At 41.2% G+C, this 17,244-nt stretch overlaps 1 protein-coding gene across 1 annotated transcript; it reads right to left on the minus strand.

Moving 5' to 3' along the window:
- Positions 1-14,191: 14,191 nt before the first annotated feature.
- On the minus strand, positions 14,192-15,754 carry FAM187A (family with sequence similarity 187 member A). The gene has a single exon (XM_072113636.1). It carries the CDS (start codon positions 15,673-15,675, stop codon positions 14,410-14,412), a length of 1,266 nt encoding a protein of 421 aa, XP_071969737.1. The 5' UTR covers positions 15,676-15,754; the 3' UTR covers positions 14,192-14,409.
- Positions 15,755-17,244: the final 1,490 nt, after the last annotated feature.

Here is a 17,244-nt window from a genome sequence, read left to right on the forward strand (position 1 = left end):
CCCTGAAGTGCCTAATTGGTGGAAGCCTAGGACTCTGCCCAGTGTGGAAGTTAACTTATACTGCCTCTGGCTGAAAGTTCCAGAACAATCCAATAAAAGTCTAGAAGAATCTGAGCTTTTTCTGAGACCTCCAAGTAAAAGGACACAAGGCCTGCGGAGAGCAGCCTGCTGCCACTGCCTCCTCTCTGAGAGCAATCTCCCCTCATCAGGTCTACAGCTCTGATTCCTTATACAGAGCCTGCCCTAAACCTGCTGCCAAAGCAGCTTCTATCTTCTCCAGCCCCAAGTTCCTGAATTTGGGCTGTGAGCTTCTTATATCAGACTGCATCCAACCAGCTACTTTGGACACTGGGATATAGGACCACTACCACAGTCTGTTAGGCCTGCTGCATTGAAGTCTTGGAATAAAGAGACAGTAAGTTTGATGTTCTACATCTTGTCTCCACATGTGGTCCCTGGCTGCCACTTACATTACAGGCCTCTCCTCTACATCTGTCCAGGGATCCCTACATCGTACACATACACCAGGACCAATCCAGGGTGAAACATTCATGCTATTACAGGCTCCCCCTTTTTTTGCTTCAGCTTGTTGGCCCTGCCCGGGATGGACGAGACCTCTTCCACCTGGTCCAAGCAACTGTAACCAGTCTAGCCCTAGGCTTCACTAAAGCCAGACACTCAGGTACCAGGAGAAACCAACTGCCCCAACTTCATAAGGTCAGGCCACATTAGGAGGACGTTGAATATGCACATATCCCAATGTAGATTTTTTTCCCAGAAAACCCTGTTAAACACCCTATAAGATGAGAACAGATTTATGCAAGCTAGATTACCTTCTCCTACAACAGAGAAAGCTATGTGTCCAGGTAACAGTAGTGAAAAATCTTGTCACTCCTGGGGAATACTGGTAAGTTCACGTAACCAACAGGCACCGTTGACTAACACGAGAGTCTGTGGGGTACGGCAATTTTGAAAGGAGAACTGCACTGCATTCAGTGCTACTTCTTCAAATCTGATGAGGCTGCCAACGGAAACCTCTAAAGTAGCCTCTGGGTCAGTGTGAACAGAGCCTAATACTGTCACATACATAGAACATCAAGTTGTGCATTATTTCAGAGATGAGTTGCAAAAATAAAATTGGCTTCTATCATATGTCTTAACAAGACTCTAAAATTGTTTTGCCGGTAAAAGGGAAATTATTTCCCAAATTTCTACATAGAAAATTTTTTTTTAAACCAACAGTAAATTAATTGACAGCATTCAAGACAATAGAGAAAAGACCCACTGATCATATCCTTTCTGGACTGGAAGGGTTAATGTGGCTCACCCCCTGGCTGAGAGTGACCCATTTACTGTAGCGGAGTGTGGATATAACCCTGAGCTGAGCCGGACCTGCAGAGTGTGAGATCCCGAGATTAGGGCAAATCTCTCAGCCTCGTTACAGAGCGAAGATGGATCACGGCAATGAGATGTGTATACTGGCAGAAAAAGAAGAGGGGGCTGCTGCTGTCACAAGTGACATGCTATAGATATGTGTGTATGGATACTTAACCCACACAAACATATTCATCTGTCTGCACAGCTCACATAAATCTATTTATGAATAATATCACATTTTGAGTGGTAGAAATATATTGTCAAATTAAAGCCCGAAAAAGTTAGAACCGACTGTGAGCAAGAAGACTTTAATTTTGAATGTCATTGAATCTTAAGGGGGAAAGTCAATCAAAACTACAGTCTGACATGCTACATAGATGTTTACAGAAGAGGACATCATTGTGGTTCTGGGTCATTGGAAATGTCTAACACAATGGGGGTCATTTACTAAGGGCCTGATTCGCGTGGTCGTAGCCCGTGTGTCTTAGAATTAACGCACTTGCTTAACCCCTTAAGGACGCAGCCTGTTTGCAGGTTAAGGCTCGCAACTTTTTTTTGAAATTTGACCAGTGTCTCTTCCTGTGGTAATAACTTTTGAACGCTGTTACTTATCAAAGCGATTCTGAGATTGTTTTTTCCCCACATGTTGTACTTCATTTTAGTGGTAAATTTTGGCTGATAAGTTTTGCGTTTATTTACAAAAAAAGGGAAAAAATGATGAATTTTTAGAAAGATTTGCCATTTTCGAAATTCAAAATCACCGCGTTTTCAGGCAGATAGATTTACCACCTAAATAACTTGCAGAATAACATTTCCCATTTGTCTACTTTACATTTTCATAATTTTTGAAATGTTTGGATAATTTATTTTGACGTCACGCGGCCTACAAATCGAATAGCGATTTTCCGTATTTTCGGAATTGACTATTTTGGGGATAAATACTGTTTGAAATCAAATTTTACATATTTAGCAACAAAACCCCCTATATAACCAACCCATTTTCAAATCTGCACCCCTCAAACTATCAGAAACAGCATTTACAAAGATTATTAACCCCTTGAGATCTTCATAGTAATTGAATCAAAATGGCGGTGAAATTTAGAAATTTCAAATTTATCAAATTTTGTCGTTTATACGTTCATTTAGCCCTAAAATTTACACATTTCCAAAAGAGAAAAAGAGAAAACTCACCATAAAATTTGTTCTACAATTTCTCCTGAGTGTAGCGACCCCCCACACGGGGCCGTTACTTGTGTTATGGGCGCACAGCGAGGCGCAGAAGGGAAGGAGCACCCTGCAGCTGCCAGGATTTTAGTTTTCTGGTTGCCCCCTTTTGAAGGCTATAAAATTTTCGCTTTTCCGTTATTTGGGCCATGTGACGGCATTTTTTTTGCGGGACGAGATGCTTTTTCCAGTGTTACCATTTTGGGGTTGGTATCACCTATTGTTGAAAATTTTGGAACTTTTTTTGAGGTCATGAGTAGAAAAGCATCAATTCTGTACTGGATTTTTTACTTTTTTTTTTTTCCGTGTTCACCATATATCCTAATAATCCTGTTATCTTTATTCTATGGGTCGATACGATTACGGGGATACCAGACATGAATATTTTTTCTTATGTTTTACTAAATTTGCCAAATAAAACCCTAATGTGGGGAAAAATCTATCATTTTTGCATCGCCGTCTTCCAAGTGGCATAACATTGTTACGTTTTTGGCTACAGAGCTGGTTGATGGCTTGTTTTTTGCGGGACATGTTGTTCTTTGCAACAATATCATTCTGGAGTACATATGTTTTGTTGATCACTTTTTATTGCATTTTTAGTGGGATATAATAGGTAAAAATCATAATTTTTGGCGGGTTTTTGACGGTTTTTTTTTACGGCGTTCATCATATGGGTTCAATAGTTATTTAGTTTTATTCTATGGATTGTTACGGACGCGGTGATACTATATATGTGGGGTTTGTGTTATGATTTAGACTTTTTTGAGCGTTATATGTCTCTTTATATGTTTTGGGGCTTATGGGCATTTTTAGTGATTTATAAAGTAATTTTTTATTGAAAAACATTATTTTTTACATTTTTTTTCATGATCCACCATGGGATATGAACAAGCAATCATCTGATTGCTTGTTCTTGATAATACTCTGCAATACTAATGTATTGCAGGGTATTATCAGTGCCAGCCTATGCAGATGCATAGGCTGACACTTTGCCTTTAAGATGACGTCACAGACGCCATCTTAAAGGTAAACCCTCCAGGCTTCTCTGGGGTCCCGATCGGACCCCAGAGGAGCCAAAACAGCGATCGGCCCCCCCGAAAACGGTGCGGGGAGGGCGATCGTGGGGTAAAGACCCCCAGAAGGCATGTTAAATGCCGCGGTCGCGTTGACCGCGGCATTTAACGGGTTAAACACCCGCGATCGGAGCCCACTCCGACCGCGGGTGATAGCCGGGGATGTCAACGGTAGATTACCGTTGAAATCCCGCGGCTAACGATGCCGGTTCGGCTGCTATACAGCGCTGAACCGGCATCGTCTCTGCGCAGTAGCTGTACTGCGCTGAGCGCTATTCGCGGGACTCAGCGCAGTACAGCTACGGCGCAGAGCGCTAAGGGGTTAAAGCTCCAAGCAAACACTGCTTTGTTTTAAGTCATCGGATAGCACACAGATACATTAATTTCTATGGGGTCATCCACATGACTTTCCACAGATCTGTGTGTGAGTAGTCTGTCCAAGGCGCAAAAATCCTGCCTGTTATTGCACCTCGGAGGTTGTTTTCTGATGTCATCATGTGAGTTGGACCTCACAAGCTCATGACACGTGGGCCACAAACAACCGACTCCAGAACTTTGGAGTTTGCAGCCCAAGAACAGCACATTTCATGTGCTTGTAAGCCAAAATTAATGATGTGTCTATGTCTATCTCATCGAGAACACATGAATGACATGGAGGTAGAACAGAACTGGTACCAATCTCTTTAGGCAAGACCCCAAGACACTTTCATCGGCAGTACATGCCATGGCACCAAGCTTGTCCATGCATTACATAGTTAATAATAATTATAATAATCTCATTTATATAATGCACACAAATTACGCAGTGCTGCACAGAGCTTGCCAAATCGGTCCCTGTCCCCAATGGGGCCCACAATCTAATAGTTGACTGTTCACTGGAATAACTGCTTGCAGTATAATGTAGCTCTAAATGCAACAGGATACATTAATGCTAAATGTCATGGTATAATTTTCTATCATGACCTGATGCATCTCCAAACTTGTATCCCATCAAGCACATCTTGGATGTCATTGGTTAGCAGCAAATCTGAAAGTTCCTATTTTTCTTTATTTTCATAACATTAACATGTCTATTGATCCTATAATTTACATAAATTCATAATTTTTTTCTTCCCGGTGCTAAAATCTCAATTTTGAGGACAGTAAAAGAGCACCATAGAATTTCTCGTGAACCTACTAGGTTTAAAAAATGCAAAAATCTCAAAAGGACCCCCTTCCAATTTCATGGCAATGCCTTTTTAAACCCTCCCATTCTTTTTTTGCAGAAGAGTAGGTCAACATACCCTGCATCAATGGTTCATTCATTGTTCATTATTGTTCAACATACCCTACACTGGTTCACTCGACCCAAACTTACTTGCTTGTTATGTCTGCTAGGGGATGACATCACTTTTCATATATGTATGGGAATGAACCAGTTCTCTTAAAAAAGACTTTCTAAAAATATTCAAAAGAGCTGGGGGAACTCCAGACTCCATCACCGAAGTGCCTCTCGGCTCCGCATTTTATAATATATGCATGGCCCCGCCATATTGCTTCCAGCATGCTCCCGCCGATCCGCAGATGTCATGATCGGAGAGCGGAACCAGGCTGCAATGAACATGGAGGTGGCGGCATATATTAGCAGGGGGCGGAGACAAGAGGCACTCCGGGGACATTAGCTAGAGCACCTTCGACTCATTTTAATATTTTCATAAAGTCTTTTTTTTAAGACAAATCATGTTTTGCCCACTACACTAGCAGCACATTGAGGATTTGATTTGAATATTATCAATTTTTTTTTAATGGTATAACTTAAATGATGATGAACATTTGAAGTGAAAAATAAATAAATAAACTGTGTTAATGCTAACGAGATTTCAATTAGCAGAAAATTATATTTTTGCTAGAATAAACGTATATACTCCATCCTAAATATATCTGAGTCTCGTGGAGTCTCACCAGTAACACATGCATGTCATAATATTATACCAGCTACGGAGAAATGAGGTAGTGTCCAGGCATTAGGGTTTTCCTACTTTACGTGTGTTCCTTCCTAGATAAGCTGGCATTTTCATAGACTTAGTAACTGCACATACTGTCAACTCTTAAGCAAGAGTATAAAATAAGTAGGGTAGAATAGGGAATTGAAGGTAGTTTCTCCCAATTTCTTCCAAAAACACTTTCCTGACATAGAAAATAGACAGTCATTAATGTGTTTTTTGTAGAACCCCCTTAACTCCCCCCTCCCCGGTATGCATATTGCCACCATTCTTACCATTCACCCATCCGTCAGTTCTCTTTTCCCTCATGTTACAGAATTTGCTCATAGACCTTATTTACATTTTCTGTCTTTGTTCAAAACCTTTCTCCATCTCCAAGACGGGAGCGTTGTTTGCAGTTTGAGATTGTACCGAGCTCAGTAAACCTCCTGGATTTTCTCTTCGTCTCTCCTAAACAGCAACACAATCCACAGTAATCTGTGTTTGTATAGAAACAACATCTCTTTGAAATTGCGAGACATACAATGAACTCTGTTTAGTCACAAGGGTAAACAGGGACGGTTTTAGACAAAGTGGGGCCCTGGGCAAAACTAAAACTGGGGCCCCAAAATAAAACTATTTTATTTTAATATGGGACTGTAGGAGGATTTTATAGGAGATAGACAGGTAAAAGGTAGATTGATTGAGGATAAATATGAAAGATGATATAGAGTTAAAGATAGATAGATTTGTAGATGTATAAACATAAAGTAAAGATAGATAGATAGATAGACAAAAAGCTGGATAGATAAATGGTTACATAGACAGATATCTAGATAGTGTATAGACAAATTATAGGAGACAGATAACTAGACAGATAGATGTTAGAGGATAAGCATCTTCATCCGGACATTCAACCAAGGGGTATTAAAAGAGCAATACATTCTCTGTCCACAAAAGTCCACATGCACGGGGCCCCTTTAGTCCAGGGGGCCCTGGGCAAATGCAAAGTTTGCCGCCCCCTAGTGCCACCCCTGGGGTAGAGTATATAGATAGAAGCACAATGGAAAAATGACACTTACATGCACATGATGAATTGGATAAACAGTGACTTAAAATTAGGATTATTAACACTTCTCATGGTACGCTCCTGCATCTATCCATGAATATACCGGTGTCACTGACTTTCATTGTCCTCATCTGAACTGCAGTAGCTCATGAGACTGACTGAGAATTTGCAAGGACTCAACATAAGCACAATACTGATTGAAAGGGTATTTTAAAGAATCTTTTCACATCATAGCTTCTTTAGGTTCACATTTCTGTTTATATGAAGTTCTTTATATATCTTAACAGCACTAGAGATCTATTTTTCTGAAACAGAGCTCCAAAACCAATGCAAAGATAGACTTCAATTACATGCAACCCTGACTGCCTACAGCCATCACTGGGAAACTAAAAGGTAAATATATTCTGCTTTGATACAATGGTATATGGTATATAATGAATATATGGTCTCCGTTGGTTGAAGAGGGGATAAAGTAACTGGTTTGATATTGTTGGCCTTTACAAAGTTCAAATCCCATTCAAATGCCCCTGAAGCTTCAGAGAACAGATGTGTGTCATGACTGCAGCAATTGAATATTGATGATGAACCCTTCTCAGCAGCCCCATTTTTGTTCTATGACTCTGCACCCATACCACCTTTCTGGTTCCCAAGGTAAAAACAGTTGATGCAGTTTAGAGTGAAGGCTTTATATGCGCTGCTCACTATTCACTGTACCTTTTTATCTCCACTACTGTAGCACCTAGAGAGCCATTTTTGGTGTGGTTTTAAAGTAGATATTCTCTGTTATTCAAAGTGTCAGGGTGGAGACTTTTTAAATTTATTTTACTTTTTATTTTTTATTTTTTGAGAAAAGAAGATCAAAACTGTCAATTGACAATTATTTTCCTCCTCATGCCAACTCTATGCAAAGTTGGCGTGGAGGGAGCAGGCAGTATTTTTGGATTTTCAGACTCTTCATTCCATTTTTGAAAAGTGAGAGCTCTGTTCAACGTCTGACTACTGAACATTAGGGACTCTCTACAGTCAGACTGTCAGGATTGTCCATGTGAAAGTAACAATAGCATCACTTCATTGTAGGTTGAGTATCCAATATGCAAATAGCATAATTTCAGGGTAAGTTGAGTATCCAAAATACAACCAGGTGAGAGCATCATCATATGACTACTCTATTACTGTCACATTTATATGAGACAATGGCCATTGTCTTTTATAGTTTAAAAAAAAAAAATTTCAATCAAGGCTGTTTGCTGTGAGATAGGTCGTTGGAGGGAGGGGGGGGGGGGAGCCTTGCTCTGAAGGTACAGCTTTTTTTCCCCACAGCTGTTTATAAAATGAAAGCTGATCTCTGACTGGTTACCATGGGCAAATAGAATAGTTCTGCTCTCAGACATTTCTGATAAATATCCCCCATAGTTGCTAATATAAACTGCAGGTAAAGATCCACTTACATCCTAGTATTTTAGCTTAGTGTACCTATGATTTTTAAGCACAAATTTATGGAAAGGTTTTCTGGCAGAAACTATATTTTAACTGCAATTCTGTATCTCACAGAATCTGATGTTATCTGAAAGATGAGATCCTTACCTTTAATATAACACCAATAGTATGTTTTAGGTACTATAGAACAAAAGATATGAGCTTATAACTGACACTTCTCCTCCAAACTCTAAACTTCACTCCTCTCAGGCAGAATATGATTCTTCTCTGCTGATTTTCACATGACTTTAGAGCAGTGGTTCCCAACCTTTTTGTATCCAGGGGACAAAATTTTTTTTCCAAGGACTGGGTCAGGTAACTCCCTTACCATGGTCCCCTTGAAAAAAATTGGTTGCCCCCAAATACCCCATATCAAACCCCTATATAATGTGCAATTTATAGCAGTCCCCAGTCTAAAATGCCCCCTTTCCTATAGCTGCCCCTTTTCTGTAGCCCCTTTTGATAGTGCTGCTTTTTCCTTTGTCTCTCTATATAAGAAAGGGGCTACAGAAAAGAGGACATTATAATATCCCTTTTTCTATACCCCCACCCACACATGCGCTACTATAATAAAATGTCCAGCAGCAGCCTCCCCTCATCAATAAAATGTCCAGCAGCAGCCTCCCCTCACAAGTAAATTGTCCAGCAGCCTCCCCTCCTCAATGAAATGTGCAGAAGCAGCCTGCCCTCACTAGTAAAATGTGCAGCAGCGGCACCTAATGAAATTTAATGAAATTTCCACAGCAAATACCCCCTTTAAAGAAATGTCCACAGGAGAGCCCCCTTTAAATAAATGTCTATAGCAGAGCCCCCCTTTAAAAAAATGTCCACAGAAGAGCCCCCTTTAATGAAATGGCCACAGCAGAGCCCCCTTTAAAGATATATCCACAGCAGAGCCCCCCTTTCAATAAATGTCCGCAGCAGAGCCTCCCTATAAAGGAATGTCCAGAGCAGAGTCCACCTTTAAAGAAATGTCCACAACAGAGCTTCCTCTCTTTACCCCAATGAATGAAATGTCCTTAGCAGAGCTTCCCCCCTCCCCATTAATGAAATGCCCCCTTGAAAAAATACCTTTATACTTACCCCTGGCTTCTCTCCGACAGTTCTGTCATCTTCTCTTCCCATCCATGCACACATACTATGATGTCACGCAGCTGCGACGCTACCACATCATAGTGTGTGCACGTGGCCAGGAGGAGAAGAAGATGGAGGTAAGTGTAGAGTTTTTTGTTATAAGTGTAGGCTCCCCGATGGTTGAGGACTGCTGCTTTAGAGGGCATTTTTTTATAGGTTGAGATTTCATATAAAGGAGGGAATTCTAGAAGGACATTTCATACCCTACCTGAGAGGGCAAGTAGTTTAATGGGGTGAAATCTGCTGACAGATTTCCTTTTAATATCTGTTTGCACCACAAGTCCTATTTAGGAGTCTCACATTTGTGAGGTCACCAGGTACATATTAGACCACATCACCCATTTAAGTCAGCCAGTGGTACTCTACACCAACAATTTTACCTGAAAAGTAATCTCCACTCATGACGTTTTCACAAAAGGTTGTTGTCATCAGCTGGCGAGACAAAGAATAGTAGATAGTAACTGGCGTATGGCCAAAGAGACCAAGCTGTCTAATCCTATTCTAACAGACCCTTTGCAAGGTATAAATATTTTAGGACTCTCTAGTGTCAGTATTACCCAGTGAATTCATGTTTTGCTATCAAGTAACCATTAATAAAGCAGTGAATCTAAGGTAATTCTAGGCCACTGACATTATTTCCCGTTTCAAAAACAAAAGAGAGAAAACTAAGCTATGGTGAATAGATAAAATATGCATTATGTATGGAACAGCCAACACCCACGAAATCCACATGCATTAAATATTATGGAAATGAGAACAAGCAGAAGGGTATGAGTCAGGTCTCAGGAGAACCTTGACATCTCACTAAATATCTTCTGCTCAATAGTCAACAGGAGACAACGTCCAAGATTTACCCAACGTCTTGTCTGCCTATATCCACATGTCGTACAGCATCACCTTGATTCTAATTCCTATCTGGTGTCTTCTGTCACTCTAAAGAATAAGGCTTTGCTATAAGTAAAAGTGAACTTCTGAACTCAGAACATCTGTGTTCTATTTTATCTACCTGTAGAAGCAAATCTTGTTACATGGAAATCTCATCTGACAAAATGATTGTGTAACTATATTTACCGGTAGTACTTTCATGGTGTACTGCTGAAAGTGTGGGGATCTTATGGCTTATGCTTTGCAGGGGAATGGTCAAACTGACCACAGATTCTCCCTTTAAAATGTTGCTTTTGTATGCTAGCTTCTATAAACCAAATGTGTCCTCATATGTTACCACCTCCCAGATGACCATGCTCATAAGGGGGATCCATGCTCAGTTGCTGATAGGTTTCTGGGTGGTCTCTGTAGTTAATGGGATATTAGGAAATCTGCAGCGGACTATAATCATATGAAGGATTTTGTAGGGTTCTACTTCTGAACCTTAAATAAAGATGTCTATATGTTAACTGAATTTATTCACATTCAGAAGTAGGAATTCTGAAAACTTTCTGAAATGTAAGTGTCCCGCTGGTATTTTTTTGTTTCTATGATTTTTTTAATGGTTATGAACTAACTTAGCTGAATAAGTACCGTATACTTTCGAGTATAAGCCAACCGGAGTACAAGTCGAGGCACCTAATTTTACCACAAAAAACTGTGAAAACTTATTGACTAAAGTATAAGACTAGAGTGGGAAATGCAGCAACTACTCTTTAATGAAATGTTTAGGAGCAGAGCCCCCTTAATGTCCAGCATCAAAGCCCCCCTATCCAGTAGCAGATCCCCCCCTATTCAGCAGCAGAGCCCCCTTAAAAAGGCATGTCTATGCTCTCTGCCTGGGGGCACACCATGATTGGGCACCTGATTACGTCATTGTGTGCGCACTGGAAGCCGAAGATGCAGGGAAAAGACGAGCTGCAAGGAGAAGAGGACAACGGGGGTGACCACCGGAGAGTAAGTGTATAGGTTTATTTTTTTAATACACTCGAGTATAAGCCGAATTGGGTTTTTTCAGCACATTTTTTTTTGTGTTGGAAGACTCGATTTATACTCGAGTATATATTTGTATTTATTTTTAATCTTTTAGGATGTATTAATTCCACTATATTAATTCCACCTTTTCAATATAAATTTAGATACACTGGCCCAGATTTAAAGGGGTATTCTCATAAGGGCATTTACATTTAATTAAATTCATTTGCCACATGTAAACATTTCTTCAATTGGATGTTAATTAAAAAAATGTTCCTGTGTGAAGATAATTTCCTATAAACATAGCCATGTTGTCCCTTAGAAACCAGATAGCTTCCTCGGATACGACCACGTCACAATCTGGCAGCAGTGGCCAGACTTGCGCTATAGAGTCCTGCTGGACCACCAGGATTCAGCAATTATTACCACAGGACGGCTGTAGGCACTGCAGTAACTCCCGGACATTTTATATACAAAAACAATTTGTGTATTTGTGCAATCTCTCAGGCAGAGGTGGCCGTATCCGAGGAAGCTATCGGTTTCTAAGGGATAACATGACTACATTTATGAGAAATTATCTTCACACAGGAACATTTTTTTTTAATAACATCTAATTGAAGAAATGTTTATGTATGGCAGATTAATGAAACTGAATGTGAGTGCCCAGATGAGGGAATACCCCTTTAAGGACTATTCGCCAGTATTCTGGCGTAGTTTGCAAATAAATAAATGTGCAAATTGCTTGCATATGTATTTATGTAGCGTTTTTGCTAGTATTGTGCTGCGACGCAATACCGTGTACCTAAAGGGGCGTTCCGGTGCCTATTCGCGCTGAGCGCTACATTTATGTCAGCAAGTCCAACATAATTGTGGTGTGTGCCCAATAAACTGAGTGCAATAAACTCAGTTTAAGCGCTATCAGCATGTGCACGGGCACTGCTTCAGAGTCCATCCAATCTCTAAGACATACATGTACATCACCATGCGGCAACAGACTGCATTTAGGGCTTAAAGATCAGACGCAACACTGAAAAATTCTTGCACGTCTTGCTTTGCAAGTGAAGCAAATGCACCAAAAAAGTTGCAAGTATAAGATAAAAAAAGCAAAACCTAAGATAAATGACTATATATAATTGTATAAAAAAACTTTTTTAAATAACACAAAGAAATCCAAAACTCTATATCAAATAACACGCCAATTCCAAACATTTTCAACAATTGCCGTGTTATGTGAAACTGTCTTTTGGTTTTTTATTACATTTAATGAAGGTTAATTTTTCATGGCATTTTGTATTACGTGACGTATTTGGGCTTTAAAAGGGTATTTTTTTGTTATAAACCCTCAGGATGGCCATCAGTATTTAATAACTAGGCAGAGTTTTGTGTTTTAATTTTTTAATTTAAGCATTAATGTTTTTTTGATTGTTACAAGCTTTTTTTGTTGATCTTTGTCTATCTGATTCTTTAAAATATTTTTGAACAATTAATTATGGTAATCTCAGCCTCTGGCATTACCTAATAGCAGGGCAAAGTTGGCGGCCTGTCGCAAGCCTCTTGGTACCTAGACTGCCTATAGGAACTCACAATGACATCAAAGGGGAGCCAAGAAAGTCACTGGGGCTCATTTACTAAGGGTCCGCGGACTGCGATTCTGTCGGGTTTCCCGAATATTTCCTTTCTGCGCTGAATAGCCCCCGGTTTTGAGCGCACGCGATCGGATTAAGGCACACCAGCCAACCCGCGGAATTTAAAAACGACATTGTGTCGCAAGATCAAGCACTTACATGCACCAGGAGGAAGAAGGTGAACTACGGGGGATCTCAACGGGGGAAGCAACACATGCAGGAAATTGGACGCACAACCTTGAATCGCGGCAGACCCGAATCCTCGTCGGACAACCCCCCGCGGGATCATGACAGTACCGGGTAAGTAAATCTGCCCCACTGTATCAAATGCCTTAGATGCAAGAATGACCCTTAAGGTTACATGAGAGGGTTATCTCTACAGGCCATGGTATCCTGAGCTAGGGCCATCATTACGATATACATGTATGGCAGTATGGGCAAACTGCATCCACATGTATATGGTGGAGTGCAGTAAAGGGTTAAATAAGCGACTAGTGGTACTACAAGAGAAATGATCAACTAATCACAAGCTGTTACAAGGCAGGGTCCCCCACTATTCTTTTTTGCACCATGGAGAAGCCCAGCAAGTGGTCCTTTGTTTCTACAGCTCCCCTTTAGTGGAAATTAACACATTTCACATCACATTGTTGCAGTAATCACTGAAGTGCCAGGTCATCCAGATGCTTATGTTCCTCTATAGGTAATAGATGGGGATTTTTACCATTGTGATTGCCAACAACAAAGGTGGTTTCGTTGGTTTCTCTCCATCTGGTTTTGTCTCTACAAGGACCCTCTAGGGAATATGTTAGTGCTGTATAAATAAATATTATTATTATTTGGCAAACTCTGTGTAGCGCTGCGTAATCTGTATGCACTATATAAATAAAGAATTATTTTTATTATCATATGTAGTAGGATTTACATTAAAGTGGTTCATCAACAAAGATTCCACATAGGAATTGGCCACTGCTATTTGGTCACTACTTCTTCAATGGACACCAATTAGACTGGCTAATATTCCCTCCCCATAAGTAAAGAAAATATAGAAAGGGCTCAATGATCCAACATAAGCAACTGAAGAAGTGTACCGCAACTTAAATTTGAGTGAAGGAACGATTTAAAGAAAACGCAATATTACTTACTAAGGACTCTGTCACTTCATCTAAAGAAAACTGGAACCGACAGTAATACTTAGGGTTAAGTGGCTTATGATGAACGGTTTGGAATACAAAAACGGAGCTTGCATTACCCAAGTTATAGGATTGTGTTAGCATTTTGCCTATAAATTGTGGTTCACTGCTGCCACCTACTGGCTGGAAAACCATCTTAACCAATTTCATTAGACAAAACCAATAAATAAGTTATTTTTTATTGTTTATTTTATTTGGATGAATATTATTATCCATAGATCTATAGTCCAGTGAAGGCTTTTTGCTCAGACCATCCATACGATAGCTCTATGCCATCTGAATTGATTATTCTGACAGCTTCATGAGGAGTGGGCAAGGTACTTGATAGGAGGAAGATGTCTTGATATTTTGATGTGAATTTTCTGTATTGTATGAGGCCACTCAGCAAGGCAACAGATGATTCAAGTTCAGACAACAGCACTTCATACAATGAATCAAGATAAAAATAAGGGCAAAAATGACAAAACATATCCCAATGGTCTTCATGGCAAATACAGATTCGGGGTCTTCAAAGTGACGTCTCCTTACTGGATTTTTTTGCACAGCCAACTTGAAGCCAGCCTTCATCTTCCCCTCCAGCCAGCAATAGTAAATTCCTCTGTCATTGTATTGAACAGAGCGAAAGTTCAGATGGTTTCCATGATCAATGTAGACTCTCATAGATTTATTAATCCCAATTATATACTCGGTTCGATAAAGTCTATCTTTGTCCCTGTCCCATGCCACGGCATGTTCTGGCTTGGCTCCTGGGCAAGCAATGTTCAACTTGCTACCTATCGGATGAGTATGTAGCTGCGTTGGTACTTTGGATATAAAAGGTATATAATCTTTAAGCTTCATTATATTATGGTACAAAGTGGTGACCGCACCCAGAATGCCTTTCTTGGCCTTGTGGCATGGGCTTGTGCAGCTCCTGACTATGATCTCAGGCCTTCGAGTGGATAATTTTTTCCTAAATTTGGAGGGAACGGCTTCTGAGCCACAAGAAGTCACATCAATCTGCTTAGAGCGAAATCTGGGGTTTAAGTAGGAACTATTGACATAGCATAAGCCAATTCTTCTTTGTTCTCCTCTTACGTCACAACGATCACACACTGTCCATTCCCAAAATGTGGTGAAAGACACAAAATACTTGCTTGTCAAATCTGGTTGTGGGTGACCTTGTTGGTCTCGAAATGCCACATAGGCTTTCTTGGAATCCTGAATATCAACATTATATCCATAAAAGAAGTGTCCATCCTGCGAGCCACACATATAATTACCAGAATCTTCTATTTGCGCTTTAAAAACAATTAAGCTGAACATCCGGATACTGAACCTGAAAAGAATATCGCTTTTGCCACGAACATTTGAAACATCAAGTTGGACTGTACCATTGAAGTCTGTGAGGACTCGGGTCTTCTTATTACCCATGTTCCTCTGATAGTACCATACTACAGACTTTTCTGTCTCAGGCTTGCAATGGCAAGGAAGCTCAATGGTCATGTCTGATAGGTAAGCAGCTGTGTCAAACAATAAGAAGGCTGGGCACCGAAAAGATCTGAACATGTCATCGCTTTCAATAATCTCATAACTTCTTGATGGGACTGAATGGAGCAGAAAAGAAGCGGCTACATAAGGGAGGAGACAGCAATAGTGAGGCATCATCTACTAGAAGGGTGATAGGTGGCCAACCAAGTCTTAACATGTGAAATGAGAAGTTCTGTTCTTCTGAGATCCAGTTGCATGGAACACTCATTATGATCACATATTCCTTTGTGACCAAAAAGATTCTATCAAGCTGATTGTTCTCTTTGATCAATTCCTTTTTGTTAGACCTCATGCGCACAAACATGTTAACCTTTGTTCTTGCAGCTATCTCACATCCCATGTATTTCTATGGGTTCATACACACAGCTGGGATTTTCTTAGGCCTGTCTATGAGCCTAGGGCCCTTAGAGAAAAAGCTGCAGGGCATGTCCTATTCTATTGCAACGTGAAAAATACAGAAACAACACAGTAGTCATTGGTGTACCGCGGATCAGTTGTTAGATAACACAATCATGTGACACTCCAAGAAAAAAACAAAGAATATGGCTCAGATACTTCAAAAATATCTCACTACAGGCACCTCACAAATAAGTGTTAAATTCCACTCTAGCGCCTCCCCAGGGGAAAATCAACAATTACATATTGAAACCTTTTATAGACCAATTTCATAGCTCCCAATCGTTCCAGATTCAGCTGCTCCAGGGGGCTCACAATGAAGGGGAATTGTTGGGGGGCACACTATCATGAGGAGCTGCTCCAGGGGGAATACTATGATGGGAGAGCTTCTGCAGGGGCACACTATGATGGGGAGGTGCTGCAGGGGCACAATATGATGGGGAGGTGCTGGGGGCGTACTTTATGGGGAGCTGCTGGAGGGGGCTCACAATGAAGGGGAATTGTTGGGGGCACACTATAAAGTGGAGCTGCTGGAGGGGAGCACACAATAAAGGGGAACTGCTGGGGGGGGGGGTATTATGAAGTGGAACTGCTTTCGGGAGCAGATGATGGGGAGCTTCTGGGGGGGGCACTCTATAATGAGGAGCTTCAGAGGGGCACAGTATGATGAGGAGCTGCTGGAAGGGACCACAATGAAGGTGAGCTTCTGGAGGTGGCACACTATGATGAGGAACTGCTGAGGGGGGGGGGGGGGGGGACACTATGATGGTGAACTGCTGAGGGGGTCACACTGTGATGGGGAGCATTCTATAATGGGGGGCTGCTGGGGAAGCACACTATGATGGGAAGCTGTTGGAGGGGGCACACTATAATGGCGAGCTTCTATGGGCACACTATGATGGGGAGCTTCTGTGGGGCACACTGTGGTGGAGAGCTTCTGTGGGGCACACTGTGGTGGAGAGCTTCTGTGGGGCACACTGTGGTGGAGAGCTTCTGTGGGGCACACTGTGGTGGAGAGCTTCTGTGGGGCACACTGTGGTGGAGAGCTTCTGTGGGGCACACTGTGGTGGAGAGCTTCTGTGGGGCACACTGTGGTGGAGAGCTTCTGTGGGGAACACTATGATGGGGAGCTGTTGGGTGTGGGGCACAATGAAGGGGAACTGCTGGGGGGGCTACAATATGAGGTGAGCCTGAAAATGTGGGAGCCACAATGTGAGGGGAATATGGGGGGAAGGGAACTGAGGGGGAAATTATACTGTGGGGGTGGGGTAAAGGCGGTGCTAGGGGCAG

The sequence above is a fragment of the Engystomops pustulosus genome, chromosome 6 (assembly GCF_040894005.1).
Source record: "Engystomops pustulosus chromosome 6, aEngPut4.maternal, whole genome shotgun sequence".
Lineage (NCBI taxonomy): Eukaryota > Metazoa > Chordata > Amphibia > Anura > Leptodactylidae > Engystomops > Engystomops pustulosus.